Here is a 16,730-nt window from a genome sequence, read left to right on the forward strand (position 1 = left end):
GGGCACCTCTACGTGGTGACGGTGGGCAACGGATCCACATTGGCTGAGTCCCTGGGTAAACGGCGTTCATGCCGTCATGGCAGACACAGGTAAAAAGTGTATTTCGATGCAGGGAAAAACCCCAGTATCGGCGTCTGGTCAGGGTGGGAAAGCGGGCTCTCCGACGTCGTCATCATGCAACCGTAGCTCTTCATCAATGGATCACTTGGTTGTTGTAGAGTCTCATGCTACAAGGAAAAAAACCGCGATCATTTCTCAATCGCTTGCCTGCAGGAATAGCTCGGATTCAGTCTGTTACATTTCCAGTAAATATGAAGTGAGCAGTTTGCGAAAATCAATCGACGAGGAAGTGAAAAGTCTTTACGATATGTGTTTTGACCGTAAATTGCTGCACCAAGAAACAAAATGGGTTCCTCATGTCATTTTAAATTCCTGCAGACTTATATTGTATCGTCTAAAAAATTCAAACAACGAAAAGTACCGCAAGTACTCTACACCAACCACATGGAAAAAACCCGTTATTGCGAAGGACTGCTACTTTTGCATGAATTCCGTCAAAAGGTTCAACGCCAAAAATAAAAATAAAATTTCGTACATTAATGTGTGCACAGTCACAAGAGCAATTGAAATCAATAAAAATACACGCTAGACTGATTTAAGCGCTTTAGAAGATGATAGAATGGAAGTTGAAAGTCAACGCCATGGAGATGGTAGTGAAACCAGTGATCGAACAGAAAATAGTTCTGATGATTCCGATGAAAATGACGAAAAAGATGACGAATATGGCGTGCATAAAATGAAATTGAAGGTTCCAATATTAGTGTCGCAACTAGAACTGAATGATTTTATCAGAGATATTGGATTACCGAAAGACGGCGCTGAATTTGCCGCTTCATTTCTAAAAAGAAGAAATCTTCTAGAGCCAAAGACAAAAGTTTCATTCTATCGCGTCAGGGACAAAGAATTCAGAAAGTTTCTCGTTAAAGACGAAGAAACGTCTTTAGTGTACTACACTGATGTTAACGGACTAATGAACCACTTGAAGAAAAATGTGTACAGAGACGAAGAATGGCGACTTTTCATTGATTCGTTAAAACGCAGCATTAAGGCTGTTTTACTGCATAACACGAATACTTACGCTCCTATCCCTATAGTTCACTCAACGGTCATCAAAGAAGAATATAACAATGTTAAAATGATTCTTGAAAAAGTTAATTACACGAATCACAAATGGCAAATATGTGGTGATCTCAAAATCACAACAATGATATTAGGCCAACAATCGGGTTTCACGAGAGAGCCGTGCTTTATATGCCTGTGGAATAGAAGAGATTGAGCCATTCATTACATCAAGAAACATTGGCCTTTAAGAGATTCATTCAAACCTGGTTCTCATAATATCATCAACCAAAGCCTCGTTGATCCAGAAAAAATTTTACTACCACCCCTCCACATAAAGCTTGGGCTCATGAAGCAATTTGTCAAGGCGTTAGGCAAAGATGGACAATGCTATAAGTATATATCCCTTAAATTCTCTAATGTTTCAGACGCTAAATTGAAAGAAGGAGTCTTTGATGGACCACAGATTCGAATATTGACTAGAGGTACTAATTTCGTGAGCCACATGACGAAAATTGAAATGGACCCTTGGGAAAGTTTTAAAGCAATAAACGCAAATTTCCTCGGTAACAAAAAAAGTCCAGACTACGAGAATATTGTTGCGAAAATGATAAGAAACTACAAAAAGTTAGGCTGCTTGATGAATTTAAAACTTCACTTTTTAGATTCCCATCTGGATAAGTTTCCAGAAAATGTTGGTGATTTCAGCGAAGAACAAGGGGAACGTATTCATCAAGGCATACAAGTGATGGAACAACGATATCAGGGTAGATGGGACGAGGTCATGATGGCTGATTTTTGCTGGATGTTGAAAAGTGAAACGAATGTAGGTCTTAAACGTAAGCGTAACCCTTTGCACCGTTCCTTCGAAGAAAAAAGGATACGTTATAGCAGACAGAAAGTCGACTGAAGTAGGTCTATAAATCGATTTAATTACGATAAAGAGCAAGATCAAATGTAAACACGAAAGATAGTATAAATATATCCTTAAAGTTTAAGAAAAGCAGAGACAAAAAAATTTTGAATAAAACTCTTATTCATTTGCATGTTTAAGTTGCAGTTCTACATTTTAAGGGCATGTGACACAGCTAAATACCTATATTACCGACCACAGTTTTTCAATTCACTGAATGTTTTTTTGAATCTAAGAACTTTTTTTGTAAATAAAATATCGAGCTGAAACTTTGGAAAATGTATAAGAGTACAATAAAGTACGTTTAGGTACTGCATTTTGGTAGGAACTTCACTGAAAATTATTTCATCTTTTTTCTGAACCTCAACATTTTTCGAATGTTCGAACTTTTTTTATACACAAAATATCGGTCTCAAACTTTGAGAAATGCAAGAGCCGAAAGAAAACTACGTTAAAGTACAAAGCTTAATAATAAAAATGTAAAAAAAAAAATATTTCAACAATCAATTCCAACGGCATCAGCCGGTAACGTTGTGCACAAAAATACAAACATCAGGTTAATTGAAATGGGGTCAATTCTACTTGTAGTTCTAAGTTTCTTCAAATGAGTAATGTGCGTCTAAATTTTTAACCACTTGTAGTACAATGAAGTGAATTTTATTGTGTTACAACGGGAACACTTAAGTTAAGTTGTGTTGCGTTAAGCAAAATTTCGTTAGTTTCTATTAAGTTAGATTTATTTGTAGGTTAAGATCGAGTTAACCTATTCATTCGGCTAGGTTAGGTTAGGTCAGGTTTTGTTAGGTTAAAATAGGTTAAACCTCTATGTAGGTTAAGCCGAAGCTGAATGAAACGGTGCCGCAAACACAACGGGACAACAGAATGAGTTTAATTGTGTTACGTGAAGTTAAGTTAGGTTATGTTAGGTCAGGTTTTTTTAGGTAAAGATAGGTTTGACCTCTTTGCAGGTTAAGCCCAAGCTGATTCAAACGGTACCGCAAACACAAAGGGACAACACAATCAGTTTAATTATGTTTCGTGAGGTTAGGTTAGGCTAGGTTAGATTTATTTCTAGGTTAGGCTCGAGTTGACCCATTCGATGTAGCACACATTTTCTACTGGGAAAATATGCTTCCAGAGCTTTACGTGAGGTTCAATAAATTTCTGTTAGTTCAAGTTAGGTGAGGTCAGGTTCTGTTGGGTAAAGTTATGTTAAATAAATTGATATCAGGCAAGGGTTGATCCTTCACAGTTGTCGTCATGTTTTTGAAGTGAAAATTTGCATCACTGGCATTATTTTGAAATTTATTTGCCTAAGTACATTATTTTTCGTCAGTTTTTGAGATTATGGCTCAACTATGACGTGATAGGTGATTTTTGATACCGAATTTAAATTCAGCGCTCCAAAATCCATAGGAATACGTGTGTCTTGTTACCAGATCCGCACACATTTTTTGTGTGGCTGTGTAATTTGTAATAATTGATCATGGTGATGATCGCGAAATGTCACCGGGAGCGGGTGCTAATCTAAAAAACTACACCCACTCCCAGCGAAATCGCGGTAAAATTTTAGCCGTAACCACGACTTGCGACCGTGAATTATCTGGTTTCAGTCTGTGGTGAACTTAACCCTCAGAGTGCGGACTATGAAAATCTCTATTTTTTCAAATCGTATAGGTTGCACACCAAGCACAGACGGACGCTGCTAAGCTATGATGTTTTTGCCAGCTGGTGGTCTTATTGAGTGTGCATAACACGCTTTGCGGCTATAATTGTGAATGTTTTGGCCCAAAATGTGGCGGCGGAATGCTAAAGTTGAAATGACACCGTCTTGACATGCATAAATGAAACCCTCCATACCCGAATTTAATCTGGGTGATTTAAGGAAACAAAACGTTAGTTCATACTATATCGACTGATCCTCCACATCTCTGTGGAAGACGCCGTGCATCTTCTTGTCGAGGAGCTATTCATGGAAGTTTTGCACCTCTGATTTCTTAATTCTTTGCCCACTTCTTCGTGCTTTCTGACCATTTTAGAAAGAAGGCCCCGTCTATTTGCAAATATATGTGCTGTAATCCCAATAATCCTGTGGTTAAGACACTCAGAATTCAGTATTCCAGGACCACCGTGATGGCGTGAGATGCTGATTAGCGCAAAAGAAGATTTAAGATACATGCTTTTGTTTATGTGCATAACCTTTCGTATCCCGATATTCAGAGATCTTAGCTCGTCCTTCGTAAATTGAACCTCTCACAATGAATAGAGAACCAGAGTGGTATAGGTGGTTACTGTCTGTGACGGCCTGAAAGCGATGATCCGGCAAAACTTTCGTGCAACCTAAGGATACGGAGCGAACCAGGGACGATCGACTTCTGCATTTTGCCCGCAAGTGTTTAAGCATCTTATTGACACGCAGGGATACTTTTTATTAACCCCTTCGTTGGCAGAGAGAATTCGACAAAAAGTGCCTAAAATGGCAGGAAAATTTGTTATCCCGAAAATTGGTATCCTGGGGTTCTTGGTGTCGCTGAATACGAATATGAAGTCAAAATTCAGATATCCAAAATGGCGGACGAAAATATAAAAAACGGCTTGATTTGGATGAATCTTGGTATTTCCGGATTTTTGGGGTCGCTGAGCCTGAAAGTGAAGTCAAAATTCGAAAATTTAAAATGGCGAACGAAAATATTCGCCAGTTTAAAATTTCAAATTTTTACTTCACATTCTGATGCAGCGACCTCAAAAACCCGTATTTACCGAGATTGTTCCAAATCAAGCCATTTTTTGTTGTATTTTCGTCTACCGTATTGGATCCGCCATTTTGAATTTTTTAATTTTGACTTCGGATTCAGCAACCCCAAAAACCCCCGAATAAGACTTTAATGTAAAATTGGAGCGAGTTAAATAGGAAAAAGGAAGATTGGCACATTTTGCGTCAATGCCACACAGGGCACGAAAAATTTTGACGCATTTTGCATCAATGCCAACGAAGGGGTTAAACAGTGAAAGTTTGGCACTTCTAAGAGTGCCGATTAGCTTAACAGAATATTCTCAACTTCAGAATAGTCGCAACTCCCTTAAAAGGTCTGGATGCCTCTCTTTCTTTCCATTCTCCTTAGGTATGATGTTATTGTCAGCTGGTGCCGAAAATTCGATAAAAAACATGGTTCGCTTCTCGAAGTTAAGTTTAATGCCGTAAGATTGATAGAAGTGATAATAAAGCACTCTTTATGCCGCATTGTTTCTCCTGAATACGGCTCTGTGGCACGCCCAGGTATTTATAGGTCCCTCTAGCGCAAAGGTGTCGTATAGCCCTCAAATAAACCTTCGCGTATTTTTCTAACCCAAATTCCATTCCAATTTCCTTAGTGCATTGATCGACAATCCCTAGAGCTAGTTGTAATTGATTTTTATTTTTAGCATAGATTTTAAGATCATCCATGTAAAATACATGAGTGACCTTGTGCTTTCGTTTTGCAGGTTTACCGCAAAAGTACCCCTCGGAATGGTGAAGTGATCGAGATAGTGGCAATAATGTGAGGCGAAATAGGAGTGGGCTTATGGCGTCGGCCTGAAAGACACGTACTTCTTGCTCAGCCTATCTTAGTGACGAGTTGATGTATTCGCCAAAGCTCTCGTTGCATTATACACACAACAGTTGATAGTTTAGAGTTCCGATTCTTCTTAAAAAACCCCACGAAGATCTACATCTATTGCAGACAAATCTTCAGGCTTAAAAGAAACTTGGATATTGATGCTTCTCCGGGTCCTGAAGCATCGCTCTTCCCCTATCGGATACCTGCCCGCGGTTGGTCTTAGTGTCGCCTTTCTTTCTTTGTTGCCGGCTTGTTCTGACTGTGGTAGAATAGGCGCTTCGCTTGCATAGCCCCTTTTTTGAAGTAGTTCGGTATGGATTCGCAGACGTTGATGCGAAAAGTGCGATATCTCTGGGAGTTTCTCGCGCCACAGAGAATACAGTCATGCCATGTAACCCTCTCGTTCCATCTTTATGAGCTCCCCCAGCTCTAGAGTGGTCTGAATTGGCGGCCGACGCATTGTCGGGAACCCTGCGCGTTCTATTGCTTTGAACGGCACTGACTACAACTATGTTTGGTGTGATCATTTTTGTTTCCACGAGAAGCTAGGGAAAGGGGTTCGTCTTTCCTGGTAGAGCCCCGCATGTAAGGATGCGAAAACTCGTGTGTCATCTGACAACGTGATCTTTCAGAGAGGTGTATTTGAGGGCGAAGCCATGAGCCTGCTTCTCTTTTGCCTGATATTATTGAAACTATCTCTTAGACTTCGCCATTCCGAAAAAGCAGCTACATCTCGCTCTAGGGAAAGAAGCTCTATAGTAAAGCTTGGCACTAGAGAGACCTAGACATACCTGAGCGTGCCACAGTGCCTACACAGGATACTCTTCAAAGCAGATGCAAACGTCTCATTCGGCAGATTTTGTCTTCGGAGATATCGATGAGGAACAAAGTACATGCAACGAACATGCTTGGCTTCTTGGTAGTACTCTGTTTATATAAAGTGGTCCCATAAACGAAAGACGAGCTCAGATACCTTGATATGATTTGCGTCCAAAATTATCTTTGGTTATTTGAAATAATGAATAAATCAGATACAATAATTTAAAAAGGGAAACTTTAAAAAAATTATTAACATTACAACTTGATTTTTAACAAAACTCACTCGCTCCAAAAGATGATCAATGACTTTCGTTTCTAATTTAATGTAATCTATTCATTTAATTCCCCTGATGATGGAAACGGTGTGTTTCTGTAACGTTAGGTTAAACGTCAGTAAACTCGTCCTAAAGAGTTGAAAGCAACATCGCGACCCTGAAATTTAATTAAGCTTTTAAGGCTACTTAAAGTTATTCATCACCGTATCACTTGTACAGTGGATCATCTGCAACTGAAGAATTTTAGTGAACTTTAAAACTACACTTTTTTCCTAGAAAATTCCAAAAGAGCTTTGTTTTACATGCCATAACTTAGGAAATATTATAGTTAGAAACTTGAATTTTCAAGTTTTAGGAAGAATTGTTCGTATTTTCAATTTTTTGCTGTAAAACTTTTACGTAAAATGTATCGACGGCGAGTGATGTTATAACGAACTTTTCTTGTATACCTTTTCGAAGAAATTTATGAGAGTCCGGCTCCATTCTGGGAGTAGAACACCTGAGGCTTTTGTAAATAAAAATTAAGTCTTTAAGTTAATAACATTGTGTTATCTATTCATTTATTTCCAGATAGCATACATTTTAAGACGTAATAATTGGACCATAAAACATTTGTTCAATTATTCAAAAACTTCTTCACTCAAAACAAAATATTGAATTCACAAAAAAAAAATTTAATATGTTTTACGATATTTTCATTTTACGTCTAAGAATCACTTAAATGATATTTGTATAAGGAAAACCCTGATTTATTACTACTTATGATATTCCAGACTATTTTATTTAAAAGATTTTAAAACTAACGTTTCGGAATCGCACAAATTCCCTCTTCAGATGGCCTTTACAATACGCAGGATTAAAATCGAATATTAGTAAGAAAATCGTTAAATTTTTGTCGCAAATCTAATGTAGATAATAAAATCAAAGTCTAAAAAAGCGATTATGTAGTAGTTTCGTGTGCACTCGCACTATGAATGAAAGTACTAGTGGTCACAAGCTAACATGGAGACGGACGGTGCTATCCCCCCCCCCCCCCCCCCCCCCCCATATTAATTCAAGAGCAGAGGAGAAGATTATATGATCACTTGTTTAGACTAATTATTTTATCTACATTTAACTTTCGACAAAAATAGAACTATTTTCTTACCACTATTTAATTTAAATCCTGCGTAGTGTAAAGGCAATTTAATGAGGGAATCTGGACAATTTCATATCTTATAAGTTATTTTGGTTATATATAAAAAAATTTATTTTGTTTTGCTTAATATTTTTGCAATTGAAGCTAAGCACCAACGACGAGCCTCACTCAGATTTGAATTAGTTTCCTGACTATTCCTGAATACATCTAAAGCTATAATGTTTGTCAGCTGCACTTCCGGGCCGTTGCTTGCCCTAGCTTTCTCCAGTTTGAACCACGCAGTGTCCAAATTGCATTTTTTTATTTTTCCCTAAACATCTGAGCAGTAGTTAGTCATGTCTTCTAATAAAGGAACTTCGGTGTGTTGCTGGTTATTTTGCTTTACACGCAGTTCATGGTTTATCAGCTTTCTGGTTCTATTGACTTTTTTTTGTATTCAATCAATCGACCCAATTTGCACCTTACTTTGCTGACATTCATATCCAACCTGATCTTCCATGGTGGATCTCGATCTCTTGCTGGGACAAGGCTGCATTTTTAGACCTAGTTCTGTGACCCAACGTTCTAACGGTTGCCACGGCTGCACAGTATACAAGAGTTGTCACCTCTAACTTAGTTTGTATTACGTTTAAATGCGCAGGTAAACCCTTGCTGTTCAGATGTTCTATCAGTGCATGCAGATCATTCGTGATGTTCATCTTGGATAGAGAATTTCTTAGTGTTAGTTTTACATATCTGAACTATAGTAAAGCATGAACAAAATTCCTTTCAAGGTGCTGTAGTTTTTCTGGGATTTCGTTGTTTACATCATCGTTATTATTATCCGGATGTAATCCTAGTGGATTCGGTACTTGATGTTTATTATCCCCCGCTCCTATGTCTTTAGCTTTAATCAAGTCTTCGGTATTCAGTTCTCCTAAGAATAGTTGATCAATGGGAAGCTCTGGGTATTTTAGTAAGAAGAGTCTATAATGTTCGCTACTCACACTTTGCCTACATTTACCTGCCAAAAGATAAAGGCTCATAATATCTCTGTTCACATGGTTTGTCCATTTCAATCACATTTTTGGTTGCTGAACCTTTTGATTGTGCCTCTGGTTGTATAAGGCCTTCCACCTCTGAAGGATGTGATAGTTTTGGGTCATCAAAAGTTTGACGAAGAAAATCAATTGCCCCTGCTTAACCGTGTGACACTGCTTTAGCAGCGGTAAGATCTCTTATTGAACATTTCTTTATATTAGGATACTTGCCGTTTCTCGCATATGCTCTTGCGGGATAGCTGTTTAATCAGTAAGATTTGCCTGACCATCTCGCAACTCACCATCGCCACCGTCCCGCATGCTGCGGTCTCCAGTGGCGGCTTCAGAAGCACCCTGTCGATCCTTGGGAAGCGATAAGCGTTTCAAAATCTTTAGAATATTCTCCATTATTATTTATGAGTTTGGCTGTTCTTCTTAGTCCTTCTCATTTTTGTCATCTGCCTGTCTGGCATGAAAACCATGAAAATCTGGCATGGGAAACCCATAAGTGATAACCCGCTGCGATATTTACTCAGATTCTAAGACATGTGCAAAGAAAGTGAAATATGAAAGTCTAGTTAATTAGCTTTTACAAACATAAATATACTTATTAAACTAGAAAGACACAATGAGGTTCCTGACTTTTAGAACTCGAAGTAGATACATTGCAACACGACAAAGTTCTTTTTTATCTGGAGTGTTTAGAAGCGCTATCCAGAAGGCACTAGAGGTTGATGGACTGATAGCGGATCCAAAAAACGATTTTCGAACAACTCTGCACATGAGGCATTCTACAAGAAAATGCAAAAGAGTCCCTTCTACTCCCTGATTACAAATTGAAGAAATTTGTCACTTATTTAAACGAAAACTAAGTTCTGATATAGAAAATCTCCCTCTCACGGTACACATGAGAGGTGATGCAGATACAACCAAGCAGGGGTTTTAGGTGCCGAAGGGAGCCAAGTTTTGCTCAAGCATTAAATACCGGAGTCCAAGTTGAACATTAATAAGTCTCCGACGTTAGAAACTCCATGAGAGTTACAGAAAACAATCCGGGCTAACCTCTTCCTCACCTCCGAGAACAGATCATTTACTGTCCTTACGGAAGCTATTCGTTCCTCTTCGCGGAGTTTTTGTCGAGGAGTTCTAGAGGAAGTTTCCGGGTAGAAAATTACTGATGGAGCCGTCTCTGTTTCGACGAAAGTCTTTCGACGAAAAAGTTGATTCCGAAGATGAACCAGTTCTTTTGGAGCGTCCACTTATCTGTCTCTTGACGGTGTCCTCCGCTTCAAGAAATGTATCTAGCGAACTGGAAGGAGAGCCAGCAGACATGAAACTAATTTCGTCTGATCACAGCACTCTTCAGTCGAATTCTAAGTGGTAGTCTTTTATTATTACTTCGAAACCACGCTGTATCAGACTTCTCTTCTGCTGCATGAGCTACCTTCTCACCTGCCTTTCAAGCTTCAACCTGTCACTCCAGACTGTTAGGCCTAAAGATGTATAGAATTATATTTTCGGCACAGGCATCCTTTCGTAGCTGCGAAACCTCCTCTTAGAGCAGTTTTATGTCGTTTTCCAAAAATTTGTTCTTCTTTTTAAATAAAAACACGTCAGAAAGATTCATACCAGGGGCACCCATTCTTAGTACGAACCTGGATCGGTCAACTGCTTTCCAGGCTGAGAGTCAATGTATGTTGAATCGATAGTAACCCGAATCTCATTTCTCGATTTTCACTGAGCAACATGCACTAAAATTGAGGTAAAAACTTCGCCACAAAAACAAAATTCAAAGGAATAGTCTGGCACCTCCATGCTAAACTCGTCGCTATTAGGGGGGTAATCAGACTAGACTCACCAATTCCCAGTTTGCACTCTGTAACCTTGAAGCTTGTTTTCGGGTTGGCAACTAGCGCAACGTATCTTTAGTGGCGTCAGGTGTCAATTCGGAAAAAAATTTAAAGTTACAGATTGAAAATGGGAGATTGAACAGTTTTGACTGCTACGCCCAGATAGGAGCCAGTTTAGTATGAAGTTGCCGAATTTTGCTTTTGGACTTGTTGCCGTATTTTGCACAGGTATATTGTTTAAACAAAAATTTTATTTTCTAATAGCTGCTCGCCATTTTTGTAATTTTTAACTTTTTTTCAGAATTGAAAAACAGTCGAAAAACTTCCCAAAAGAATCAAAAGGAGAAAATTAATTATTTTAATTATTTTGAAAATACCGAAGAAAATGAAAAATGAAATACATTTTTTGCATAAAAAAACATTTTTCATCGAAAAAAATATTAATATGATGAAAAAATTTTTAGGTTAGATAGAACAGATACAAGAACTTTTTATGTTTTGTTAACATTTTGAGATGAATTTAGGTATACCGTTGAAATCCACGTTCTCCCATTTTTTTAACCTTACTCCTCAAGTTTCCTTATTTTGTTTAAAAGAAATATATTCCTTCAATATCTTAAAATTTCTTATATTTTTTTATGAATAAGGCCGAAATTCTACAAAAGAAAAAAATCTTGATTGACCTCGAGACATACAAATTTATATATTTTTGATGCAATTATATATCAGCACTGACCAGTTCAAATTGTTTTTTATATAATAATAAACATATAATTTCATTTGCGGTACAAGAAGAACAATCCGAATAATTTAAAAATTAAAAAATCCATACCTGGTGAATAGCGATGAAATGCTTTGAGAACTGTTGACTTTAATTGGGGCTCCAGTTAAAATACAGATCCGACTGACTTTTGAAGAAGTTTAGTTATCTTTAATCTACAATAATTGTGAATTTCTTAACTTCTTTGACAAGCAGATGAACATTTTTGTTATTTGTGTGACTATTAAGATTGATGTTCATGCACCGTAGATGAAGTTTCACGTTTAGATTTTCAGGAAAAAATAGTGTTTTATTTAGCATGTGCGCAAAATGAATATTTTAGGCGATAATGTAATGCGTTGAAATCATTTCGGAGCTTTTATTGTGTTAAAGCCACAAATTTTTATATTACAAGGTTCATGAATACCTCAACAAATTTCCTATTCTTTTTTAGTAGTTCAGGCTTATTGTTTAATGAAATTTTTAGCAATTCCAAGGAATGAAAATTGAGGGGAAGTGTTTCAAAAGTTAAATATTGTCGAGTCCTAATAGGCACGTTAGTGTGCCGCTACTACTAAGTAACGTATTTGAAGACAACAATGTGGAAACAAGTAATTGGTAAAGTAGCCTTTATTTACTTAATTTTTTTGTTTTTTCTCTTTAGTACCAGCAGATGGCGTGAAGGGTAAAACCTGGGGACCATCGACCCTCCACCAACGTGAGCGCGGAGCAATAATCTGTCAGCCACCGAATCCGACTTCGCCAGGTGACAAGCGATGGTCACGCTCCGCTCCTGACCTTGAAAAGACTCCTCTGCGAAATGCGTTGCTCGCAACCGCGCATCGCTCTCCGCTTCTTCAAGAAATAGGTAACCCTAACTCCAGAAAATTGTATTCCTCCGCCAATAACATAACTGATAATCAGCCGATTAAAACTGTCTCTGACGTTCAACAAAATGTCGATTATATCATGCTAAACGTAGAGGATCTAGAGAAAGAGCTAGAGACAGTCGATGATTCAAAAGAATCTGACCAACCTAAAGAAATTAATCATTCAAGACTCGCTTCCCGTAAAAAAGGTTATAGCGAAGATTCTACTAATTTTGTACAAAGTGTCGCTTCTACTCTAGTTGGACCTGGGAAACGAGTTAAGAAACGTGACAGAAGCAAATCCAAGGAATCCACACGTAGAGACAGTTCAGAATCACGTCTTAATTCCCTCGCAGACTTTTTTCGATCACCCTCTGGTTCTCGAAAAAGCTCATTAAATTCCTCTCATAGTATAGAAAGGAAGAGTTCTATCATAGTTAGAGTCAATGGCGTTGATGGCATTGAATCAAGTCCGGAAAATTCTGTAGGTAAAAAGTGCTTTCATAAATCTCGTGGTTCGAAAAGTCCTTTGAGGATGTTCAGTAAAATAAAGGCCTGGGGTAGCAGAGATGCTCTTGATGATAGGGTTTCTGGCAAGTTTGAATATAGCGCTCTTAAGAACAGCGTCATCCCTCAAAAGCTTGAGAACTTCGAGTCAGATTCATGTACTTTTACCCCCACGTTTCTTATTGCTAATTCCCGAGAAGGTGTAGATTTCGAAAGCCTTGAGGCCGCATTGTGTATCCTTGATGCCGAGCATTCCAATGATGGTTCGAAATCAAAAAACTCGTTTAATCTAGATCAAAGATTTCAACCAGGTTCTTCACATCAAGGTTCTTTACAGAACTCATGTACGTGGTCAAATGATGAAGAACTGCAATTTACTCATTGTTCCGACGATAAACCTCTTTTGAATCAAAACTTTAAAAGCAGCGATAATTTGTGTAATTATGAAATGTTTGCGAATCCTTCCTCGAGAAGGCTAGATGTAGTTCATGATTTTGATCGAAAGAGTACAAGATCTGTCAAATTCAATAACGAAAAACTTGATAAGTCATTGAAGAGTCCGAATTTTTCGCAGCGTAGTTCCGAGGGCAGTAATTCAACTTCGCCTAATTTTCACAATGCACAGAAGTTTTTTAGAAAGAACAATGATTAAGAGTTTCCTTATCTAGTTGTTGACAAATTGTGGGGTTTTACGATTTTTTTGCACCATAAGGTGTTTTAACAATTTTTTAGTTTGTAACGACTGAACGTTTCTTCATAGCAGGCCTATCCGAGGAAAACATCCGCTCCACTCGTAAGTTATGTGCATAGACATTGCTGTGTAGTTAGTAACGTTGTCGCGAGTAATACATTTATTTACTCACTTCATCTCGGCAATTTCCTTACGGGCCTCACAGTTGATTTATTAGTATTTTAATTCACCTTGATAAATATTCCATATTTTATTTAATGCAATATTAATGTTTTGTTGTTAAATACAATTTTGGAAACGTAGAGGACAATGATGAGAAAATAAGTTTTATTAACTTGAAGAATCAAAGAAAAATACACTTTCTTCTCTTAAAGCTTCAAATTAGTTCTTTATAAATATTTTTTTGTTTTTCTCTCCATTATTTTTTTCCTAAAATTTTACAAATTGGGATGGAAGATCATTAAAATAAAATTGTTGTTTAAAAACATTTAAAAATTCCTAAAGAATTAAAGCTAAAACCCTTTTTTTAAATTTAAGATGGACATCACTATCAACGAAAGTTGATTGCACGCCTGTTTTTTCGAGTTGCACAAGTGCAATAAAAATTTGTACCATAGAGCTCAAACTCTTATGTCCAAAATAGTTAGAAATAACTATTCTGAGACATAACAGTGCTAAGAAATTTACAGTTTCCTTATTTCTTTTTTGAATAATACATTTTAACAGCAAACACGTATTTTACTTATTGTTAAACAAATAAAATCATAATTCATTTTTTTTACCTACTGGAAACCGGGATCATTATAGATCAAGCTGGATAATTATCGATCAACTAGCTTTTATTTATTTTTTGTGGCTATGGTGAGTTTCTCAAAAGTTTACACTAAGTCAATGTTTAGTGTGAAGTTTGCTATATATTGAACTATAATTGCCAAGCTTTTACATTTCACCAAGAAGACAGAAAAAAATTCAGAGAGTGGTGATTATCCAGATTAGAAATATAGACCTAACTTTGATTGTTCATTACTTTGAAGAATAATTTGTTGTTGAATGACATTTGCAGGATGTCTTCAAAAGACTTAAGAACATCTAAATTCAGTACAAAAAAAATGGTTCAACATTTTCCGATTCTTGGGTAAACTGCGATCTGAAAAATTCAATGCAAGTCACTAATTTTGGCAAAAACTGTACATTTCCGATTTTTAGAAGATAAAAAAATTCTCTTTTCACTCGAAGGCTCGTAAACAGGGCAGATTATCACAGATTATGCTGTTTAGAATATATTAGACAATATAAAGAGAATCTAGACAAAAAGAAGATCGAAAAAAATGCTGGGGTTTTGAGTAAATTGACTGAATATTTTCAGAAATGCCGCCATTTTGTCAATTTCAAACTCTTGAAATTTTTTAACAGATTTCGGACGGGGGCAAGAAATTCTATTAGAATCACGAAATATCTATTTTGAATCGTCATTTTAAACAAATTTGTTTAGAAGCTGTTCAAAATGTTTTATCTTAATTATATTTGAAAGCGTTACTTTTTCATCAGAAATGCAGTAAAAAAAGTGAGAAAGAAATGTTCATACATAAAAAAAAATAATTTTGCCAAGAGCAAAGACTTTGGAGGACTCAACTCCGTTGACTGTAACCAAATATTAAAATAAATTACAATTAAAAAGGAATGCTATTAAATGCTATGCAATTCAGGTGATTTAGTAAGACGTTAATCAGGCTTGAGGTTAGGCCCCTTTTTAAGCCGTAGCTTTAGTTATTGCTTATCATTTTGGGTTACTATATAATAATATATTTTTTTTACTTCGTCTTTTACATTAAAAAGCTATCCTATTATTAAATTAGTCATTTAAAAAAATATGTCGTATTGTCAACGAATAACATTCTGCGAAAAAGTTAGTGATCGGAATTTTCACTAACCTTTTCCGCAAGAATGGTTTGCAAAGTCCACATTTATAATTTCATAATTATTCTTTTTTTTTAATTTACTTAAGTTTTCATGCTAAATGTTTCCTACATAACCAAAAAGTTTTAATGATACGTAAATGCTATTTCAATCAACAAAAATGTCAAATTTTGACAAACTTCTTTCACTAGTATTATTATATTCTTTTTGCGTGACATACATTCGAAGGACGTCTGAATTATCAGGCCTATAGGTTGAAGTTGGCTGTGGCTCACTGTCACTTATATGAACAATTATATTATTAATAACTTTATATGTAATTTTGAGTACAGGTTTTTCTTTTAGAAAAACAGAACATTCCTAAAATGTTATTTATCCAGACGAATATTCTCTAATATTGATTAGAGAATTTGTTAATAATATAAAGATTCCAAACAGCATTTAATTTTGACTAGTAAAATTTTTCATTGATTCTTTCCAAGTCTGTATTCATGTGACTATACAGGTTGCAATAAAAATTCATTTTTGTACTAATAGATATTGCATTATTTGAAGATATTGTAAGGAAAATGATAAAACTTTATTGGTATAGTTTTTGTCTTTAATTTAAAAAAATTCTACAATTCAGCATGGTATTTAACTTTTTTTAAATTTACCAAAAAGTCTAAGAATTATATAATTTTACAATTAGTATATATATATATATGTGTCAGTGTATGTGTGTGTGTGTGTGTGTGTGTGTGTGTAATTTATTTGTAAATAGGTAAACATATTTGCTTAACGTTTCCAATCTTATAAAAATTTATTCATATTGATCCAGAATTTAATATTTTTAATTGTAAAATCTTGAATAAAAGTAAAATATTTTCGTTCTTTGTGAAAAAAAGTTATTTCTAAATCTATCGATTTCCAGCTGTGAGGCTTGCTTTTTTGCTTTTTCTACTGCAAGAAATTTTCTAAACTGTTAGAATACATACACATACGCATAGCGTTAGTTCTTATTGTAGTGTGTGATTAGTATTATTGCATGCGCGTATCATGTATGAAGAGGCTGATTTAGAATCAAAATTTTGGATTCTAACAAACAAAGGTGACGTTATCAGAAAGGCGTGAGATAGTTCGTAATGCTTTATATGTGAATCTGCATTACGCACTATAATAAGTCTTAGTGAGGGGCCAAAAGCTACTTTAAGTTTACTTTTAAGATTGTGATTCTTGGTTGCTAGGCCAACAAGCAAAGTGTGTTTATATGTA

General features: G+C 36.2%; 1 protein-coding gene across 2 annotated transcripts in view; it reads left to right on the top strand.

Annotated features, from left to right (window-relative positions):
* LOC117167909 (mitogen-activated protein kinase kinase kinase 10) overlaps positions 1–16,084 on the top strand; it is a 189,614-nt gene extending 173,530 nt beyond the window's left edge. For both annotated transcript variants that reach the window (XM_033353151.1, XM_033353152.1), the window contains one exon: positions 12,157–16,084. In XM_033353151.1, the coding sequence (XP_033209042.1) occupies positions 12,157–13,520 (1,364 nt within the window). In that variant the 3' untranslated portion in view covers positions 13,521–16,084. The remainder of the gene's footprint in view (positions 1–12,156) is intronic.
* The last annotated feature ends 646 nt before the right edge of the window (positions 16,085–16,730 follow it).

The sequence above is a fragment of the Belonocnema kinseyi genome, chromosome 2 (assembly GCF_010883055.1).
Source record: "Belonocnema kinseyi isolate 2016_QV_RU_SX_M_011 chromosome 2, B_treatae_v1, whole genome shotgun sequence".
Taxonomy (NCBI): domain Eukaryota; kingdom Metazoa; phylum Arthropoda; class Insecta; order Hymenoptera; family Cynipidae; genus Belonocnema; species Belonocnema kinseyi.